We start from the raw sequence: 21,176 nt of genomic DNA, 5'->3' as shown, positions 1-21,176 counted from the left end.
TGAACTAAAAGGAAAAACAGAATTATTAATACTCTGCTTATTTCACAGCTTCTGAATTTTAAAATGTTTTATGTACAAAAATAAAATCAACTTTTAAAGCCAGGCGTTTAACACTACGGGATTTTCAGGGTTCTTTTTAACCTGTGGATTTATTGGGAGAAATTTTAATATTAACGAGGTACCTTTCCAGATTGCCTACAGACACCTATACCTAAACCCCTCGGCCAATCAGCATCCTAAACCATTCCTTTTGTTGCATAAATAACACATCCATTTTATTTTAGGTATATTAACACATACACGCTGACACACAGCATGTACATCTACATATATTCAAATCAACCACCTGAAGACTTGTTGAGAGGACCAGTGCTTTAACTGACTCTAGGGTTTCTGCTGTTGATTGCACTGGGCTGTAAAGACACTCAGTGGGCTAACCTGTGAAATAACACATACGTAATAAGGCTGGAGAAGGAGAGCAGACTATCAGAGTTTTCATCTGTTGACGCACACTGACATAATATATCAGACAACAGAGGTTTCTTTGGTAGGTGCGATGATGACGATTGCAGTAGGATGTAAACATGACTTATCTTAGGCTCTCTCGTAAGCAGGGCTGAAAACTATACATCCACTGTAAAAAATAATGCTTCAGGTCCATTAAAGTTGCTGTGAGGAAATCTCTGCGTGTTAACGAGACATCGGTTTGTACAAAAATGGAAACATGGTTTAAATATATTCAGCCTTTACAGATAAATGCATAAACTTGAACACAGCAGGGCGAAACAAAATTAAATGACCTTCACTCAACGTGAACTAAAAACAAGCTGTCTTAACCAGATACTGTGGGAAAATTGCACTAATTTCTGCACTTTACAAAGGAAAAACAAGGTCAGATTTCCCCTAATGGAAAGGATCTTGTTTTTGTTTATATATCAACAGTATTGCACATCAAGATAAACTCCTTCTACAGAGTGTGGGAGTCAAAGAACTAACCAAACACTTCACTATCACTACAGCGTTAGCTCACATAGTCCCATCACCTTTACAACTATTGTAAAAGTAACTACGGCAAAGTGACAACTGTTCCTTACACACACAAGTTGATTGTAGCTATTAGAATTATTTGGCTGCTATTTTATAAAACCAGTAAACCTACCACCTCCGTTACTTACTTATGTCCTTACGATTTATCCATAATTTATAGTCATTGGACGACAAAACTTTATCGGTGCTCTAGTGGCTGGACAAAAATGGTAATGTGAGCACACTGATAATGGACGTCTGACCACAACACTTTTTACAAAAATGATCAATCATGTCATCTAACAGAGCAGCACCTGCTTCACTCCTGAGTCAAATAGCTGCTGCAGCTCATTCTTGGCATTTAAAGTCAATAAACCAGATTTCGGGTTGTCAGGGAAGTTGTCAATCATTTAAAAGTGAGCTAGATCAATTTTCCTATTCTTTACTGTCAGTTTTAACTCGCTCATCACCAGACGTGTGGACTCAAGTCACATGACTTGGACTCAAGTCACATATTTGATTACTTTAGACACTTCAAAATCAAAAAAGACTTGTCTTGCAACTCGACTTGGACTCAAACGCCAATGAATCATGACTTAACTTGGACTTGAGCCTTTTGACCTGAAAGTACTGAAAGTATGAAAGTCTGAAGATTAAAAAGTCTGTTATTTAAGAAGTGTGTCACAAATCAACTAATTTACCTTCATTACCTGAATCAACTAATGTGAACGCTGTTGATTCCCCACCAGCTGACATTCCCCAGATCCACTTTGTTTGAACCAAGCCAACAGCATTCAGTTGAGTTGCAAGACAGAACCATGAAGAACTAAAAGTATGTTACTGAGTGACAGTTTGCACTTTTGTTTGCGTGCAAAAACCATGCGGTGGTCGACACCACAACTAATTGTAGAATACAAAACTTTTGGATTAAAAATTACCGATGAGACGCAACAACTTCCAATGATATTTGACATTTGAAGTTGCATAAAAAACAATAAATCCAGGCTAATATTAACACAGTTTACATGCTAATATTAGCTTAATAGCTAAGTAACTTTATAACACACTTATTTGAACAAATAAATACTAGTTTTTCATGATTTTTGTTAATTTAACATATCCTCCTGAGACCCTGTGTCCTCATATGAGGACATCACAGTTTGGGTTTGCTGCACCATAAACTTCATTCTGCTTGACTTAGACCTGTTGTCCTCGTTCCTGGACACTTTTTTTTGTGCTATATAGTGGTAGTAAGAGCACAATACACTAATCCAAGTAAAAACAAGATGGCAGCCATCTCTGCCCAGTCAGTCTGCAGCCAATCCCGACACAAAAGTGGACAAGGTACAAAACCGGATCACATATTATGGTTGAAACATGTTTATTTAAGATTAGTAAAGTTGGTAGGTTGATATGGCAACACATTTTGACCAATTTTAGCAACAGCTAAGATGCTGCAAATTTGGAAGTAGTCATTTGAAGACGTTGGGAATTTATTATCAACTCTTTTTGAGGACATTGGGACTTTACTATCATTGATGTTTAGTTTTTTACACTAATTAGGTCCTGCTGATCCCAAATAGTTAAGAGAATTTAAAAATGCATACCAAACTAAAGTTCAGGTCTCAGGAGGATCTTATTATTTTGTTAAAATGACATGACATTTGGTGAAGACTGCTTTATGACTTGTTTAGGAAACTTAAAGTTTAGGACTTGAGACTTGACTCGAGACTTACCTGTCTTTAGTTGGGATTTGGCTTGGGACTTGAGTGCAAAGACTTGAGACTTACTTGTGACTTGGAAACCAATGACTTGGTCCCATGTCTGTTTATAACTCTTCATGGCAAATTCTACACGGTTTAACATTTGCTAAAAAAATTATATCTGCAAACACTATTTGACTCAGGACTGATCTACATTCAGAAAGTGCTTCTTAGTTTTCCATTCCACACTTTCTCTCACACCCAGATACTCGTACAACTCAAACAGCAGCTGTCAATCTCGTAGCAGCAACCACAATAACATTTTATTATCATAAATGTTGTTGTTGGCTTTGACATGTGAAAATTAGATGAGCTAGACTGCCTCCCGTCTCATCGTCTCTCAAAACTTTACTCAAACTCTCAGGTCACACAACACACACCCCGACACATCAGGTCACTCTGTCTTACAGTAATGTTGCAACATATAAATTAATACAAAAATAAAGGCAACTATTATCTGTGGTTGAAGAAGTGAAGTCTGTCAGACTTGCTTGTCCCTTTCAGTGTTTAAATTAAACCCTGGTACTGTGGCTTTGTGTAAAAATAAAATACCTTGAAATGACCTGAATCTCCAAAGTAAAATGTGATTTCCTTTCCTCGCAGTGATGGTCAAACGTAATAAACAAGGCTCTTCAGGGGACAGTCCGTGGCTTGTGACAGGAGCTCCTTCTTGGGAGAAGCTGAGCTGACATTGGGAATGGGACTGCCATCCTCCTCTCTCCTGACCTGCCTGTTGTGTGTCCCATGTCCCTCAGTGGAGGCCTGTGTTGTGTCACTCGGTCTCTGCCTCACTTGCTGATAAGGAACCCTCCCATCCACCGCAACTTACAGGCGAACCAGCGCCGCAGAGGGCAGAAGTATTCAAAGTGGAACTGCTGGAATTCAGGTGTCTTGCGGATGTCTCTCAGGAAGGCAATGTCCAGGTCTGACTCTGTCAGCATGATGAGGAGCAGCAGCAGGGCGAACAGCAGTCCGATGGTAACCAGGAACAGACGCAACACGCTCAGGACGAACTTGTTCAGCTCCTCCACGTCGCTCTGCGGTGATGGCCTGCTCTTGGCCATACGCAGTGCTCTCCTGCCCGAGGAAAACTCTTCCCCTGCTTTCGATGTGCCCGCCTCTGAGTCCTTCTCCTCATCGATGCTGCAGGGAGCACCGTTGAGGTGACGGGCTAAAGGCATCTCCATCCCGTGTTCGGCCACAGGTGTAGGCAGCACGCTGTCTGAGGGGCTGTAGGCCTCGTCGGAGATGACTGCTGACGTGCTTGCCTCGCTGCCGTCCGACAAATGGCCCCGAGAGGACATGAAGGAATCGCCATGGGAGACAGAGCGCACAGGTGTGGAGTGAGCGCTGTCTCGAAGGGACTCCAGACCTGAGAACACAGCGCAGAGGGAGACATGTTTAATAAGCAGCAGTTATTGTTGCAAGACACATTTAATGAGAGATTCTGACGTGACTTTCTTCTACCTCAGATCTTATAAGGCTCAAGAGAAATGTCTTCTTTAAGCAAATTATATTCAGTTTGAGTTTAATTAGTCCTAAAACCAAGGCCGTAACCATGGAGTCAGCACTGGAGGGGACAAAATCAGCCAGAGGGTCTTTGGAGTTTCTCTCCCAGAATCTTTCCCCTCTGGTTTTTAATACAGTTGAAGTATTGAAATAGAAAGACAGTCCAGTGTTTGACATTGATTGTACCTACCCACAGCAGTCGAGCAACAGCTGCTGCTGGGGTACGGAAACACCAACTGGACAGCCATGTTGGTGTTTGGTTGCCTGTTGCAGCACAGCACATAATGTTGTTCAATCTGTATGCTTATATTATATATTTGGGGGGAATGCGTGTCCCCCTAATATATACTATAATACTGCCTTGTCTAAAGTAGAGATCCACTTATCTTCTTTGAGTTGTAGCCTGGCTTGCTGGGAATACCCAAATACACTGTGCTCTGTTGAACACCATGCCAACATTAATCATTCTGACGTGGCCGGGAGGAGAGCATAATTTGCTTTTCATGATAAGCTTGTCATGACCTATGCTCAAGAGACTGATCCTGTCCTCCTGTCATGTAATCTATGTTTAAACAACATGCAAGCGGCAACTCTTCAAGTACTCATGAACCATAACAACGACCGGAAGCTACATAAAGACAATGCACACTTTAAACCTGATTAATAGATTATGCCATAAGTTGATGTGATATTCGAAATATTCAGCTCATTGTTCCAACACTATTCTTAAAGAGAAAGCCCTCCAATTTGGACCCCCGTGATGAGCCACATGAAGGCAGCACTCACTAATCCTGTAAGATGAAACCAGACCCAGATACTACCTGCACAGTTGGCTGGTGGGTTGCAGCCATAGAGCTGGGGTGGGACAGCGAGCCTGGAAGGGGTCCTGGAGCTCTGTCCCGACCCAGGAGCAGAGCCTGAAGTGGAGGAACCCCCAGGGAGGGCCGGGAAGAGCGGTAGGACCCCCAGAGCTTTGCCCAAGAGCCTGGGTCCCAGAGACAGCACGCGCACGTTCACATCTCGATAGCAATGGTTAATCATGCGCAAGTGAACGTTGACCTTGGTCTTGATCCGGATCAGACACTTCACCATGGTTCAAAGAGAGCGAAAAACACCTGTCTGACACTTTCTGTGTTCCAACAACTTCTCCTTCTTTATGTCTGTGTGCTCTTGAAACTGCCTCTACCCTCTCTATCTTCCTGCTGTCTGTCTTTGTCTCCAACTGCGGCTGGCCAGAGAAGCAGCCCTCCCCTCTCCACAGCGAGCTCCCACATGCTGGCAGGCGGGCTGACAGCGGCAGATAAATAGACAGACAGACAGAGAGTGAAAGACAAGGCCCAGGAATGTGGCTCACTTGTGCCACAGTTCACCTCGTCCCTCCCTGCTGTCGGGCAGTGACACGCATGGCATGGCCCCTGACAGCGGGAGCTATTTTCAGGCCGAGATATTATTACCAGTGGAAATGCCAGTGTAGACAGAGCAACAGGACAACACACTGGGGGTTTGTTTCAGTGTTGCAACAGTGGGGTGCAATGTCAGAACCTGCTCTCTGTGTCAGTGACAAGAGGGGGGCTAGACTGACAAAAGATCAGTTTTTTTTCTGTTGAAAACACACTGTGCCATCAGTTGATTTAGTTTTAGTGAGGCTCCTCTGCTGAGAGCAAACTTACTTACAGTGGCAGCGCTGACAAAAGGTTAATAGCCTGTTGGAGGAAGGAGGGGACAGTAAGTGCCCTTTATAAACTTACAGGATGACTTTCTCATGTCCAAATAATGCCTGAGGCCAATGGCTCGAGGAGCTTGAGAGTGTGTGTAATAAGCCCTGAAACTGAACCCAGAAATGTGTGACGTGGGGGTGTTATCCATGGCTGATTGAGTCGCATGGACTAAGAAAGTGATTTCCAACCGAATTGTACTCCAGGGGTACACTTATGCAGTTGTAAGAGGGTACTTGGACAGATTGTGGAGCTTGTTACAAAGGGAGTAGAGAAGTCTATACAGTTAGCTAAAAGTAATGAATTGATAGATAAAAGCATTGGATTGATTGTGAAATGGCTAAAAGTAAAAGATGATTGATACAGTTAGCTAAGGTAATGGAAAAATGTTTGAAACGCAATTTTGCCACCAGTGCCAAACACTGACCATTGTATAAAAACCATCACACAGTGTTCACTTCACAGTCCAGATGTTGTCAGACAGCCCAAGGACTGCTGTCAGCCACTGTGTTTTTCTCACAGTATTTTTTGAGTGTGTGTTTTACCCTCCATGATGGAGATGTGCACAGCTCTCCGTCGGGTCCTGGGCACACTGGTCAAACGAGGGCCGTGGGTGATGGATGGACAGCTCCTGCTTGGCACCATGCCAGCCCTTAACAAAAAAACACACCCATATGTACACATGACGTATACATCAAATGCATAAATCACTGTTAACCCACATTTTAGCTAATTTTTAAAAACATTTTTAGATTATATGTTATATTTATTTTAGGATTCTAACCTGTGTATCTCGGGGGGATCTCTCTTAATTTTGGCACTTTGTTCCATCACCTCTTTTGCAACTTTTCCACTGAAAAAACATAAAAAAGAAAGTCTGTTATTATGTGATTTATACAAAACGTGGGCACTAAAACAAGCACCACAACACCACAGAACATTTGTGTAACATTTTTAGCCAAGCCTGTTCTTAAAAGTGGTGTAATGATACATCGATCTGGACTGAAATATTAATTCAGGGATCAGTGATCTGATATCATCGACGCAAACTAGTAACCTTGATACATATCTTTAAAGGTAGGATCTGGAGGATTTTCAAACAAAACAAAATATAGACATAAACAAATGAAATCCTGCTTAATCATCACCTATGGGCTTCTACTCATGTGTGGTGGTGACTCTGTTTGCAGAGCTCCTGCCCTTTAACTGTATTTTGATGTTTTTGTAAGCTCTGACCGCTTCTGGGCGGAGATTTCCCCAGCCAATGAGAGAGCGCAGGTGCTGTGCCCGAGCGTGTCCAAGCGTGCACCAGCGCGAACCTTGCCTGAATCTCTTCTGTGAAGCCTTCTTCCGTATCTCCAGGCTCGTACACCCGGGAGAAATGGCGGATACAGACGTACCCACGAAGAAAAGGAAATTAAATGTGAGTGAGGCAAAACGCCGAACCGATAAAGCACGGGCCAAAACTCGTGTGAATATCGGGGTGGCTTTCACCCGCTTTCGAACATTGAAGGAGAGGCTCGGGATGTACAGCGACGCGGAGTTGGCCTGCTTTCTGTTGGACAGGTAAATCCCAAATGGGTCCATGTCATTGGTTCGACAGCCCATTGGTTCGACATCCCATTAGTCTGACTGTCCGCGGTGCTGAACGGCTTGCAGCGGGCGTATGGTGCGCCGCGACCGGCTTGAGGCGGAGCAGGCTCACGACTTATGAGTTTGTCACTTTCTTTTTCATTTTAACCCACACCATGATCTTTTCCTGACCCTAACCAAGTGGTTTTTGTGCCTAAACCTAACCAGACCTTAACCACAGGGCATCATGATGATTTCGGAACGGACTTCGGAACAATGAGTTTAATATGGTCGGAACAATGGGATGTTGAGCCAATGGGCAGTTCCCATCCCAAATACAGGCCGGTTAGCTTGTGCTAGTTTGCTAATTTATCAACTTTTCCATTACAACAACTGTAATTCCTACGTAGTTTGTTGTGGAGGCTAATTCCGACTATCAACCGATGCAAATAACTTTATGTTTAGCTAATATAAGGCTTGATGTAGTGTGAGGATTGAGCTTTGAATCATTTTGTGTAACACCCAACTGCCGGGAGGGGTAGGGGCAGCGCGCAGTTGAGCCTGATAGGAGGGGCCAAATTTGAATGTGTGTTTACAAACAGCAACTGGAAAATCCTCCAGACCCTACCTTTAAGATACGCCTTTATTTTGAAATTCTCATGGCACGTCTGTGTCACCATTTCCTGTCCAAGTGCACCTTCTTCCTAAACATTCAAACAATGCTAGCAGCCTTGTGCCAGGCAGACAATGAGGATAATTACTAATGTCATCTCATATTGATCACAAGCCCCTGAACTGAATCAAATTCAAATCATATTGTGGCAGATTTTGTGATATCAGCAAATGTATCATTGTCCAAGGAATCAATATAAATGCACTTCACATTTATAACTTGTTCATCTATAAAGTGTTACGAATACTTAACGAGCAATTGAATACCTGTATCTAAAGCGACTACCCTTGAAGAAGAGATTACTACTGGACACAGTGCGGACTTGACTGGACTTCTCCAACCTGTCAGGAAATGTAAATTAAAGAAAGACGATTTTATATAATGATGTTCTTTTTGCAGTTTGTGTTTCAGGTCATGTGACTCACTTGTAGAAAGCCTGATTCTCCACCCCGCACTTCCACAGATGCTTACAGGCCTCAGGTGTAGGTGCAAAGTACGTCAGTATGATCTTCTTATCCTGTAACAAGTCCGGAACAGTCACTCATACATTTATAAATAAATCAGACTTTAATCAGACTCCTGGTGATGATTTTGGAGACATCTTTATCATGTAAGGAGAGAATGTCTGCATAGTCTGTCCTGATTTACTGAGCTTTTGGCTACTGGGAATTATTAAGCACACAGTATATTAACCAACTCTCAGACAGTGGCTTTACTTTACCCCTTTGTCTGCTAAACCTGTGGCCAACACGCATTTTTGTTTAACGATTTCCTGTTTACTTCACCATAAAGGATAGATTACATCGGCTCCCTGGTGGCAGTGCCCCATGCATAAAACAAGGCCACACTCATTTAACTTCCTGAGCTCCACAGGCCCGAAAAGGGAATGTTTTAATAATGCATACACATACCTCCTTCTGATTTGCATATATATGGAATGTCTTTGCTTCAAATTTGAGTTTGGTCACCTCCTCCCTGAGTTTGAGAGACAGACAGAACAAAGGACAGACAGACAGACAGAGAGGGACATGATGACAAATGGAAACAGGAGACGACAGAGTGAGAACGAATTAAAAAAAGGGAAGAAAGAGGAACAAATAGCAGAACAAAGATGGAGGGAGAAAGGAAAAGGAAGGGAGAGGCAAAAATGGATAAAGGTGGTAAAATATTAATTGTGGCTGGAGGCAAATTAACAAGGCCAATAGTGTTTCATTTCAGTGTTGAAAAGTCTAGACACATTGATCCCAGTCACTGAAAATGACAAAAATAAGCTGCAGGAGATTAAAAAAAACACAAATTATAAAACTACAACAATTGCAAACAACTCAGACTCTGAAGACTTCTGAGCGTGCAGCTTCACAGATGGTTGACTCTGCTGTCTTGAAATGGTTACTAATATCCTCTTGTACAGATCACTGGTTACTTTTAGTTTACCAAGGGGTAAACTAGGTTACCGAGTTTGCAGTTATTCCTACTGCACGTCCTCATGTACATTATCATTTTATACATTTTTACATTGTCTGCACTACACACTATATTTTTCACACAAAGTTGCACACAAGATAACTGGAAGTACTTTACTACCCAAGAGTGTGTATTGTATTATCAGATTTGATTCCTGTAGGATTAAAAATCTAAATCTAGAAGATAATGAAACAAATGTTCGGAGCCAGATTCAGAAGACTTGGATTATGCCAAGCAAGCTCTTTGAAGTAATTTTAGGATTTTCTTTTTCCTTTGCTGGCAACGAGCACTTCTGTTATTTAGAACAAGAGTGTGGCAAAGTTGTATGAGATCATTTGTGTGTGTTTTGTCGACATGAAAACTTGGAGATTTGGAGTTAAGCAGCATGATGAGTTTTCTGGCACTTTACTTTGCACAAGTTGTTCATTAATGTGTGTTCATGGAAGTTTTTTCTCACTGCTGGTAAAAAACATTTATTTCTCTCTGCTTGCACTGGTCCATATGGAGCTTAAGGAATTTTCTTTCAAACAGTGATAAAGTCTTGCTCATTAATTTGGGCGTTCATGTTGCAGCCTTTCATAGAAATAGGCTTTTTTTTAATCTGGCATCATGTCGTGTTTTAACTGCTCATCTGAACTCACCATTTGAGGAAATGGACCCTCCGGTTCCCTTGTAGCACAGTGAATCCAAAAGGAGTAAAAGCCAGAAAAGCTGGGTTGCCAGACACATCCTGACAGGCACACAGACCCGTGTTTTGTTATTGTAGAATCAGAATTTTAAATCACAATGAGGTAATATTTTCTTGTAAAGCTCCTACACTGATAAAAGGACACTTCAAGACTACTTCAAAATAACAAAATTCATTTTATGACTGACTTTGACATTTACTCCAAAAAAAAAAAAAAAACCCATACAAAATTACTCATCAGTCAAACTGCACCAAAAGCATAAACTCATAAAAAGCACAAGCTCATAATTCCAGCATAAATTTGTTTTGTAAAGACCACCTTGCATGGATGAGGGTCCACTCCGTACGTCTCCAGCATCTGAGCCTTCTGGAGGAAGTTGAGCTCTGACGTTTCAGGACTCTGACCTCTGGGAAGAAAAAACAAAAATCAGTTAACTGGCTTCTGTCGCAACCAGCTGTCAGCTCTTATGTGTGTATCCTTTAATCTATCTAATCTATTTCATGATCACTAGTGTTTAATTCTGCCAGCATTGTGATGATTTTTTCTTTTTCCTGTGCTGACATTCTAGTATGGGGGAGACACATCTGATTGTTTCAAACTGCTGTCAAACAAGATGGTGGAAATGAGCAATAGAGGGCAGTGTAGGATCAAATCTCTAACCAGTGGCTGTGTCAACCAGGGTTGTAAACACTGTGTGTGTGTGTGTGTGTGTGTGTGTGTGTGTGTACAAGATGGAAATAAAGAGAAGATCGGAGAAAAATACAAAGCTTCTACTAACAAACAGGGTTGATTTAAGTGAATTATTGGCTGATAAATCAAACAAAAGTTAACAAATTACAACCTTATTATGAGCATAGGCAGAGCTCACATCTAATGCACTGGAATTTAAATGTAGCAGTTCGGACATTTAAAAACAATCCTGCCAACCTCTTGCTGTACATTGGCTGTTGTACGCTAACTCATCAACCATGAAGTCATCATCTGGAGGAGTAGCAGGATGACAAGGTTTCTGTATCTGCTCACAGTCACTGTGTGCACCTGCTGTGACACATGGCTGTGACCTTGTCTGGCACCCTTCCACTTTAAGGCCAAGAGGGCAAAGCAACATTAACCGAACCCGACTGACCAATGACAAATTCACATCAGCCCCTGGGCTTCATACAAACACACCTACAGGAGCATGAAATAAGTCCCATCCTGGAGACACAAAATCCAAAAGGTTGTCAGTCTTTGCCAACACCACCGATCTCAGGGATCAGCAACCAGGAAGAGCTGCTCTCGCTGATGATACTGAACCACTTGCACAAAAACACCTCTTTGAAAGTGTGAAAACATGGACCCAGGGGGGGCAGGGGAGTCTCATCCTATGTAGGAGAATGAGTGGCGACTGTTACATCCACACCTCAGACCTGTCCAGTGCAGTGGTCATCACAGGCTGTGTGTCCACCACCCCCACCATAACAACTGACCTTTTACTGCCAAAGGCTGGAGCAGAAGCCCGAGCTTTCCCATAGAGCTCTAACTTGAAAAAGGATTGAGAAACATCCCGCAAGAAAAAGTGTTAAATTATAAATCCGGACAGGTGAAGCTGACTTTTCTTGCTACCTCTTAAGTCAGATCTTTGAAAGCTAAATTGTGTGAACTGTTCCTCTACTCTCTTTAAACTGTCAGCACCACCGAGGGGAACAAATCCTAAATTCACCAGACCATTAATGGCTGCTCAAGCACCGGCTTCTGGCCACAGTTTGCTTGAGGCAGGGGTACCCCAAAACTGGCGAACTGAAGGAAGCACCCTGCCAGCCAAACACTGTGGTCTGGAGAATGCTGCAGACTGGTGTTTTAAACTGCCAGACATGTGCAGCCGTCAGAGTCTGTGCTGAACCTGTACATGAAAATTTCAGTGCCTTGTTTTGCAGGGCTACAGAGCTTGTGTGAATGCAAAGCCTGCAAAACAACCATAGAACATAAGTGAATACTCAGCATATTGTAAGATCAAACCTATAGCTCTGAAAATCTTATCAGATTATTTACTTGCACGTGTTCTGAAAGTGAGATGTCCTCTTTTGGTTGGACTAAGTCGCTATCATAAGCCAGTTGCCACATGGAGACCTAAAACCATCACAGCAGTCGTTTATTTTAGTTTCCCATGACTGACTTATGAATTTAAGATGCACTTTGGTGTATAGCAGTAGGTGTGCCCCTGCGATGCACTGCGCTGTGGCCGCTGTGGAAATGAAGGAGTACACAGGTACACAGAGACACGGACAGGTGTCGCCTTACATCAGCTCAGTCTTGTGGATGTCAGCAATTCGCCGCTCCAACTTCTCCGAGTGCTTGGGGAAAAACTGGAACTTGGAGCTGTAGCCCTCTGGGTGTTTCCCGGGGTCGTAGTCGCCAATTTCAGCTGGAGGATAGTAAAACAGACACAGACAAGAAGGTTTGATGATGATTTTTTAATCCAGTTATGTTATTTCAAATGTGCCTTTCAAACCACATGACTGTCACTATTTTGCATGCTAGAAGCAGTACAAAAAAATTTAACAATACGTGAACGTTAACACAATATGTGATGCTTAACAAGTGTTGAAATATTTTCTGCATTGAACAAAAGGTGATGCTAAAAGCAGCTGCAACCATAAAGCTCATATAAAACATTTTTGGTATTTAAGGAACAGTGCGCAGGATTTAGTGGCATCCAGTGGTGGAGATTTCAGAATGCACCCTGCTGAAACTTCTCCCATATGCCAAGTGTGAACTCCGATTAAAGGGATAGTGCACCCAAAAATGAAAATTCAGCCATTATCTACTCAACCATATGTCGAGGGAGGCTCAGGTGAAGTTTTAGAGTCCTCACATCACTTACGGAGATCCAAGGGGAGAGGGGGTAGCAGCACAACTCCGCCTAATGGAGGCTTAGGGCGCCCCAGATTCAAACGTCCAAAATCACATAACTGAAACCACAAAATATCTCCATACTGCTCGTCCGTAGTGATCCAAGTGTCCTGAAGCCCCGACATAAAAAGTTGTTTGGAAAAACGTCATCTGAAATCGCACATGTGAGCGCAGAGTACAGAGAGGCAGTTAGAGTTGCAGGCTACAATGAGGCTAAAAACACTACGGACGAGCAGTATGGAGATATTTTGTGGTTTCAATTATGTATTTCTTGGACGTTTGAATCTGGGGCGCCGTAAGCCTCCATTAGGTGGAGTTGTGTTGCTACCCACTCTCCCCTGGGATCTCCACAAGTGTTGTGAAGACTCTAAAACTTCACCTGAGCCTCCCTCGGCATATGGGTAAGTAGATAAAGGCTGAATTTTCATTTTTGGGTGCACTATCCCTTTAAGTATTCCTTCAGTGTTTATTATTTAGGATGTTTCCAAGATGTATCCAGAGTACTCTTCCTCTCCAAAGGCCGACCAGATTATTTAAACGTGTAAAAACACTGAATAAAGCAGATTCCTGTTACAAATCAGTGTTTTTCTGACACTGATGAGCGTGTCATGGACAGGATGCTTACTATGGTGGCCAATGTGAAAACGCAAATGGCCTTATCTAGAGCTACTGTTTGGTAGAAGGTATAAACCGTTCATTCTAAGGTAAAGAAAACATGCTGATTTGTATTTTCAGGTGATTATACACTAAAGAGAACATACTTATTACATTATATTCCATGTCTGCCAGTACATCCAGCTATATTCCTTCACACTGAAACTTTAAATAGTATTTAAAAAAAATATTCAAATCCAATTTATCAAATTTCATGTTTGTATTCAATGACTGTACCAAGGGCATTTTGCCACCTTAATCTTTATATGTGGTTGTCCTGAGTTAGCACTGCGGTGCAGCCTCTGCATAAAGCCCAAAATACAAATTTGTCCACAAAGCAAAGACCAATGAGTCAAGGTTTTGAATGTATCTGCACAAAAAGGGGCACACACAAAAAGTATTTCATCTTAAAAAGAACACTTTGCAAATTTTATTTAACCTTGAGTCCATGCAGTACATATTCGGCTGGCATGTCTGTACCGTCAGAAATACCTGCTCGTGTTCTGAGCGTCCCTGTAGCCAGCTTTAGCAGCCAGGTTTACAAACCACTGACATTCGTTTACAGATGGTGGTTAAACTACATGGAGAGTTTGGCTACCTGTCTGCTCTCTGGGGAGCTCTGTACAGCTCTGGCAGCCACGACTGTTGAAAACAGCATTTTAGACAGCCAAAGGCATTCCAGTATGTGTTACAGACATTATGGATTCACACTTTCTGACATGTTGACAGTGCCAAAGAATGTTTATATAAGCCAGAGACACCTAGTGGAGAAATGCTTTACAGAAGAGGAAGGCTCAGACAGCCACTTAGTTGGCAAGGTGAAGTGATAAAGACCGAGCCACTGGAAGATAATATGAGCTACAGCAGATAATACTTTAGTAACTGCAAATACATACATACCTACAGTTAGGCAGTGCTGATGTTTTCACCAAATTATCTTATAGTGTAAGTAAATAGATAGTTATAACAAGCTAGCAAGTATCACAGTGTCTTTCAGTGTATAGACGCACTGCCTTGTGGGCAACACAGAGACACCCAGGAACCTTAAGATTCAGGGACTGGCTGTAAAAAGTCTGGATGGATGGCTGGTTGGCACAGTGCGTGACAGGGAAACTGTTCCTAAATGCATCTCACCTCTCTGCATGTTGATGGGCCTGACACCCAAAGGAGCCTGTCAAATGGATACCTGGCATCTTCCAAAACAATCAACTTTCCTACAAAACTGTCGAATTTACTCAAAAGGAAACATACTGACTTTTCACTGAGTCCCTTGAATTTTTTAAAAGTGATAACTACATTGATTTCTATGGTGCTTTTTAAAATAACAGTTTTCAATTCAAGGTAAAACAACTAATTCAGATTCTCAAGGACATGAGAGCAGTGTGAGCCTTCAGCCTCAGAACACGCTCTGCTCACACATTTGCACACACCCACACAGTGAAATACATATATGGCAGAATATGAACACACACACATGCACACGAAACACAGCTGGCGAGTATTTATTTACAAGCCAGGGTCATATGGAAATCATTAAGTCTACAGCAGGTCAGAAACATCATGAATAATATATGTCATGTGTGGTAGACACAGCTGTGTCGGAGGAAATATAGTCATTTATTTACAAATGTAGTTTGGGGTAATAATCTGATATCACGACCACAACTGTGGAAGCTGAGGGTGGTAAACACTGAAATTAAAGGATCAATGGGCAAAATTTAGGGGGATTTAGTGGCATCTAGTGGTGAGGACTGCAGATTGCAACCAGCTGAAACTTCTCCCGGTTAGAATTCCTTCAGTGTTATTAATAACACTTATCTGCAGATGTCTCTTCCTCTCAAAAACAAATGGACCAGGTGATCGCAATGCATAGAAACACTGACTAAAGCAACCTCCAGTTAAAAAAATCTGTGTTTTTCTGACGCTCTTCGGCTCATTGAGGATGGGTTGCGGACTACGGTGGCCTACATGAATCACCTTATGTAGCGCCACTGTTTTGTGGTAAATATAAATGGCTCATTCTAAGGTAACAAAAACACTACCGTTCTTATTATCAGGTGATTATACACTAAAGAAAACATACTTATTATATTCCATTTCTGCCAATATATCCCGCTACATTCCTACACACTGAACCTGTAACAAATTTCAATAATATGAAATTTATCAAATTGGATCTTTGCATTCAATGACTGTACCAAGGGCATTTTGCCACTGTAGTCTTTGTATGTGCTCGTCTTGAACTGACTGATTCAGTACTGTGGTGCATGGTGTTCAAAGATAATGCCTCAGCATAAAGCCCACAGTACAAAGTACTGTACACAAAGTAAAGAACAATAAGTCAAGGTTTTGAATACATCTGCACATAACGGGGCACATAAAAACGGTTTCATCTTAAAAAGAACTCTTTGTCCATTGAGTCCATGCAGTACATATTTGGCTGGCATGTCTGTACCGTTAAAAATACCTGCCAGTGCTTTCTGTACACTTTAGCCAGCTTTAGCAGCCTAATGTACAAACCAAGGACCAGGTCATTTAAACAGGTAAAAACACTGAATAAATCAATGTCATGTCATAAATCAGTGCTTCTTCTATGCTGTTTGGCATATCACAGACAGGCCGCTCGTAGAGCACCTAGTAATATGTGCTCACCTATTTTCTCTGATAACTTAATGTGAGCTCACTTTAGTTCTGATCCAGATGTTCAGGAGGTTTTTACCACGAGCAGCATTAACCACAGATCTTTCACTCTCCAAAACAAACAGATCTGATGATTTCAACTGGTAAAACACTTATAAGCCAGTTTCACATTAAAAAAAATCAGTGTGGTTCTGATGCTCTCACTGCGGACGGGCTGTGAACTACAGTGGCTGACAAAAAAAATTGCAAAAACGTGAATGGCCCTTTCTAGAGCAGGTGTTTGGTTTGTCCGTTCTGGGTTACTGTAGAAACATGGCAGTGCAACATGGTGATGACTGTGGACGAGGACCCACTCCCTGTGTGAATATAAACGTCTCATTTTAAAGTAATGAAAACACAATTCTTATTTTCAGGTGATTATACACTAAAGAAAATATACTTATTATATTAAATTCCATTTCTGAAAATATATCCCCTCTAAATCCCACACACTGGCCCTTTAAATAATAGGCTCAAAGGCACCAGAGGACACCATGACCCTGCTTGGTTTTCTGGTCAAGGTTGCAATGTCTGCCTAGTGTGAGGACAGTTGCGCTTGTCTGAGAGTTTGCTTTAAAATAAAGCTACAGTAGTCCGGCTGAATGCTTTGCAGCAGTCCTTATGCCTAAATGACGACTCCCTATTGCATCATACCTTGTAATATGTAGGCAGCCAACAAAGCAGCATCTGATGTCTTGCACAGGAGGCGGCCATGATAGAGATCCCTCTTAACCTGCAGGAAGACGAGATATCTGTGGAGTGGAATACAGAGAAACTGATTTGGGTCATTATTTAGATAAGATCAATATCAACAGTCCTTTTCTGGTTAACACACATGGTGGATGTTTCCAACTTAAAAGTAAGGTGTCTCTTGAGGCTGCAGGTGTGTAAAAGAGATTGTTGGAAGGAGAATTCTTGAAAATACAAAGTAATTTCAGGCCTGAGGCTGACTACAGGGAACTGTACGCTGTGTTAATGTGTTAATGCTGCTCTTAGAAATAGAGACATGGCAGTTTGCTAGTCTGCTCTCGTTGCTATGTCTGCGGTTATTACAGAGAATCTGCAGTACGTGCTAGCTCTACACAGTGAAATGTAAAATAAATGTAGCTGGCGACAAACCCATTACTCTAGGGCCCTTTCACAACCCATTTATAATTAATCTATAATTACAATTTAGAAAGAGATAAATGAATGCATGACTGGCAATCCAAAGCTTTCTATTGGAACATTAGACACGGGACATGTAGCCTACCTCGAGGCAGAACTCCAGCTAAAGCATAATCACTTTGAGAATTGACGGTGATCTAAAACATGACTGCTGGTTTGCACTGACGTCCACCGGGAGCAACTCAATCTTCTGGTCTCGTCCACAACATCCAGAGATTACTCATATGTCAATTTTCCCGCTCAGCATTCATTTCAACCGCCTGTGATTCGGCTTCTCTCCAAGCAGCAGAGCAATAAATAGTATAGCAGTACTAAGCCTCGCTATGAAAAATGTCAGAGTACAGCTGGGGTGTATATTGGGCCCTTTTTACATCCTGCCACTATCTTGCTGTGAAACTACATACAGAAAATTAAAATCTCAAAGCAACACGAGGCCCTGAGCAAAGTGTTGCTACCTTTTCATATTTAGGCTACCTATCTGTGTGTCTGTGAGAGCTTCGAGTCAGAACAGATGGCGGAGGATGGAGGAGCTGTCCCTCGCCAGCGATCCAGCTCAATCAAGAAGAGCTGGATTGCGAAAAAGAGATTTCACTGCATGGCAACCAGTCGAGAGATGTGATTTACAGGGATCTGCACGCTCGGTAGCTCTCTGGCTCGCTCCTCACTCCTTACAGCAGTTTGTTCAGCTGTCAAGGATGCCACACACAGTACAGTAGTGGTGTGGAGCTTCATGACACTGCAGCTTACTGTAGGAAAGAAAGGGGATACTCAAATAATCCCCCCTGCACACCGACTCACTGTCGAGCTCTGGATACTGTGGTTTTTCCTTTTCTACCTGCATCACATAATGCATTCAAGGTTTTTACTCGACAGTAAAGAAGACAAACTTAAAACACATTTTCACTCTTAACTTTTTCATAAAAATCTATTACAAAACTATTTCATTTCTCTTTTATTTTGCTGGATAAAGTGAGGATGGCTATGGAGCTGAGCAATATGTACTGAAAGGATTCTTAGTTCAGACAAAAGCAAATATTCTTTAAAAACCTCCACTAAGCTGCAGCGCTCATAGCCATTTTTTCAATTATCTAAAAGCTGGCTGCAGAGGCATAATAAAATGACAACAGTAAAATATAAGATATGATTTTATGAGACAAGGAAGTTAATAGAAAGGCAGAAGATAGAGACATCCCCTTTGGTTCAATAAAATCACTCTCTAAGTGCTGTGGATTCTAGGTTTGCTCTGTGTCAGCATTTTTACATTGTGGTTATGACTCCCCAAAATAGAGATATGTGATTTAGTTGTCCCTAGTTGGGTGTGAGAAGCTTGTTAATGGGCCACTTGTGTTGAATGTGTTCTAAAATGGACTTTGCTTTTTCCACGATATTTTTGATCCCACCAGTGAGCAGTCAAACAACCCAACAGGTAGCTGCAATTAATAAGCAGATCTGTAATACCAGAGGAAAAACAATATCAGAGGAATGATCAGGTTGTCTGTGGAGAGGTTTGTAAATAGCATTGTATTGAGGTTGCTGTGGCTGCAGAGGGAGCTTTGCAAATTTTGATAGATTGCCTCAAGTAATGTCACAGCGAGGATGTGAGCTTAGCAGACCTCTGTAGCCCACTCTTCATCTCTGCTTTGAGGCTACATTAGCTGCTACTGGCATAACACTGGCATAAATCTGTGGAATGCTCCCTTAAAACACTGCTCAACCATACTGCCATTTGTTCAGTTTGCTGGTATGTAGGGCTGCCACGATTAGTAAACTAATCGATGACTAATCGACTATTAAAATAATCGGTGACTATTTTAGCAGTCGACTAATCGGTTATTTTTCATAGAAAAGTACTATAAAAGTATCCCAAAATACTCTTACTGCAGCTTCTTACATTCAGATATTGGCAGCTTTACACACTCTCCCGTGACAGTGAACTAAAACCCTTTGGCGTGAGCATGAAACAAGACATTAGATGATGTAATTTTGGGGTTTGGGCGAGACAGACCGACATTTTTCAACATTTTAACACATTTTTCGATGAAATGATTAGTCGACTAATCGAAGAAATAATCGACAGATTAGTCGACAATGAAAATAATCGTTAGTGGCAGCCCTACTGGTATGGACTGGTTAGTTTGACTTCATCGGTGGAAGAGAAAGAGAGTCATGAGAGGCCTCAACCTCACCCTCCCCACCCAATGGTGTCCTCAAGGGAAGAGGGGGCATGGTCATACCCACTGGCTCCCCCGCCGAAAATAATTGGAGGCTGACAACACTGTCTTTAAGAGACTGTGGCACGCTCATTTTTAAAACCAGCGCAAACGTAGTGGTTTCCTCTGAAATAAGATGACTTAAGGCATCTTAGGTACCAACCATGTTCACATACCTTGTTGGTAAGGGGGCTAAATAATGCTCCAAACCTAGACTAAATTTTGGTGAGGGAACAACTGACATCGTTTTTTTTTAAAGGGGTCCCTTGAACTCTCACCTAAAGATGAATGATGAATGAAAATGTGTTCTATGGGTACCAACAAGTCTCCCCCAAACTTGAGATGGCTTGTTCCCACTAAATGTTTGTTTCCTTACAATTAATGTACTCCTTCAAATTAAACCTGTATAGTGGTCTTGTTAAGAACAACAAGGACCAGCCAATTTGAAAAACGATGACTCCTCTAACATGTATAGATGCATATCACATTAAAACAGGACTGTTGTGAAACTCAAAATGTTAACTGTACCAGTATAACTCTATGCACATCAGATAATTAGTGATACTAGCTATAAAATAGGAAACCAAACTCAGTATGCTATTCCTTAACTATAGTGACGCAGTTTCCAACTGTCCCCACCTGCAGCCCACCAAGCTATCTTGAAATCTTACCTGGTAATTTCCTCTTTCAGGGCAGCGGGGTCAGGAGGGTAAAACTTGACACGCAAACACATGGTGAATGGAGGCTGGGCTGGGGAAGAAAGACAAACATTTAAAATCTATTGTCATGCATTGTTTCTAATGTGCTTGGCATGACTTGTGCGCTCTTTTTCATATTTAGCAGAGTTTTTCTTGAAGGTTTATTATTTAACCAACTAATCAGTCATGTTAAACCTAAATACTTACATTTCATTTGTTTGGCAATTGACTTTGTAAACTCCAACCAATGCTGCAAGGGAGAGAAAGAGAGGTGAAGACGTGCACTTTGCACATTGAATCTTTGGCTGCTAAACTGTCAGTCTGAAGTCTGATTACTCAGCAGCTGAGCATGATGGCTTGTAATCTATAGCCGGAAGGCACAGTAGAAATTACTCCCATCTCCTTGCCGTCTGTTTATTTAGACCCCCTCCAACACAGTCTCCATGCAGAGAGGAGAAGAAGGAA

The 21,176-nt window shown here is 41.9% G+C and overlaps 1 protein-coding gene across 1 annotated transcript in view; it reads right to left on the bottom strand.

Annotated features, from left to right (window-relative positions):
- Positions 1–3,032: 3,032 nt before the first annotated feature.
- Positions 3,033–21,176, bottom strand: part of LOC117271929 (FERM domain-containing protein 5) — a 96,884-nt gene continuing 78,740 nt past the window's right edge. Inside the window, exons 3-14 of the mRNA XM_033650529.2 lie at positions 20,919–20,961; positions 20,685–20,763; positions 17,291–17,388; positions 12,692–12,815; positions 10,730–10,817; positions 10,364–10,452; positions 9,170–9,233; positions 8,684–8,775; positions 8,525–8,599; positions 6,798–6,866; positions 6,559–6,665; positions 3,033–4,161 (exon numbers count right to left, since the gene is read on the bottom strand). Of these exons, the coding sequence (XP_033506420.1) occupies positions 3,578–4,161; positions 6,559–6,665; positions 6,798–6,866; positions 8,525–8,599; positions 8,684–8,775; positions 9,170–9,233; positions 10,364–10,452; positions 10,730–10,817; positions 12,692–12,815; positions 17,291–17,388; positions 20,685–20,763; positions 20,919–20,961 (1,512 nt within the window). The 3' untranslated portion in view covers positions 3,033–3,577. The remainder of the gene's footprint in view (positions 4,162–6,558; positions 6,666–6,797; positions 6,867–8,524; positions 8,600–8,683; positions 8,776–9,169; positions 9,234–10,363; positions 10,453–10,729; positions 10,818–12,691; positions 12,816–17,290; positions 17,389–20,684; positions 20,764–20,918; positions 20,962–21,176) is intronic.

This window comes from Epinephelus lanceolatus, chromosome 2 (assembly GCF_041903045.1).
Source record: "Epinephelus lanceolatus isolate andai-2023 chromosome 2, ASM4190304v1, whole genome shotgun sequence".
Classification (NCBI taxonomy): Eukaryota; Metazoa; Chordata; class Actinopteri; order Perciformes; family Serranidae; genus Epinephelus; species Epinephelus lanceolatus.
The sequence above is the reverse complement of the archived record's forward strand: the minus strand, read 5'-3'. Positions and strand labels throughout refer to the sequence as shown.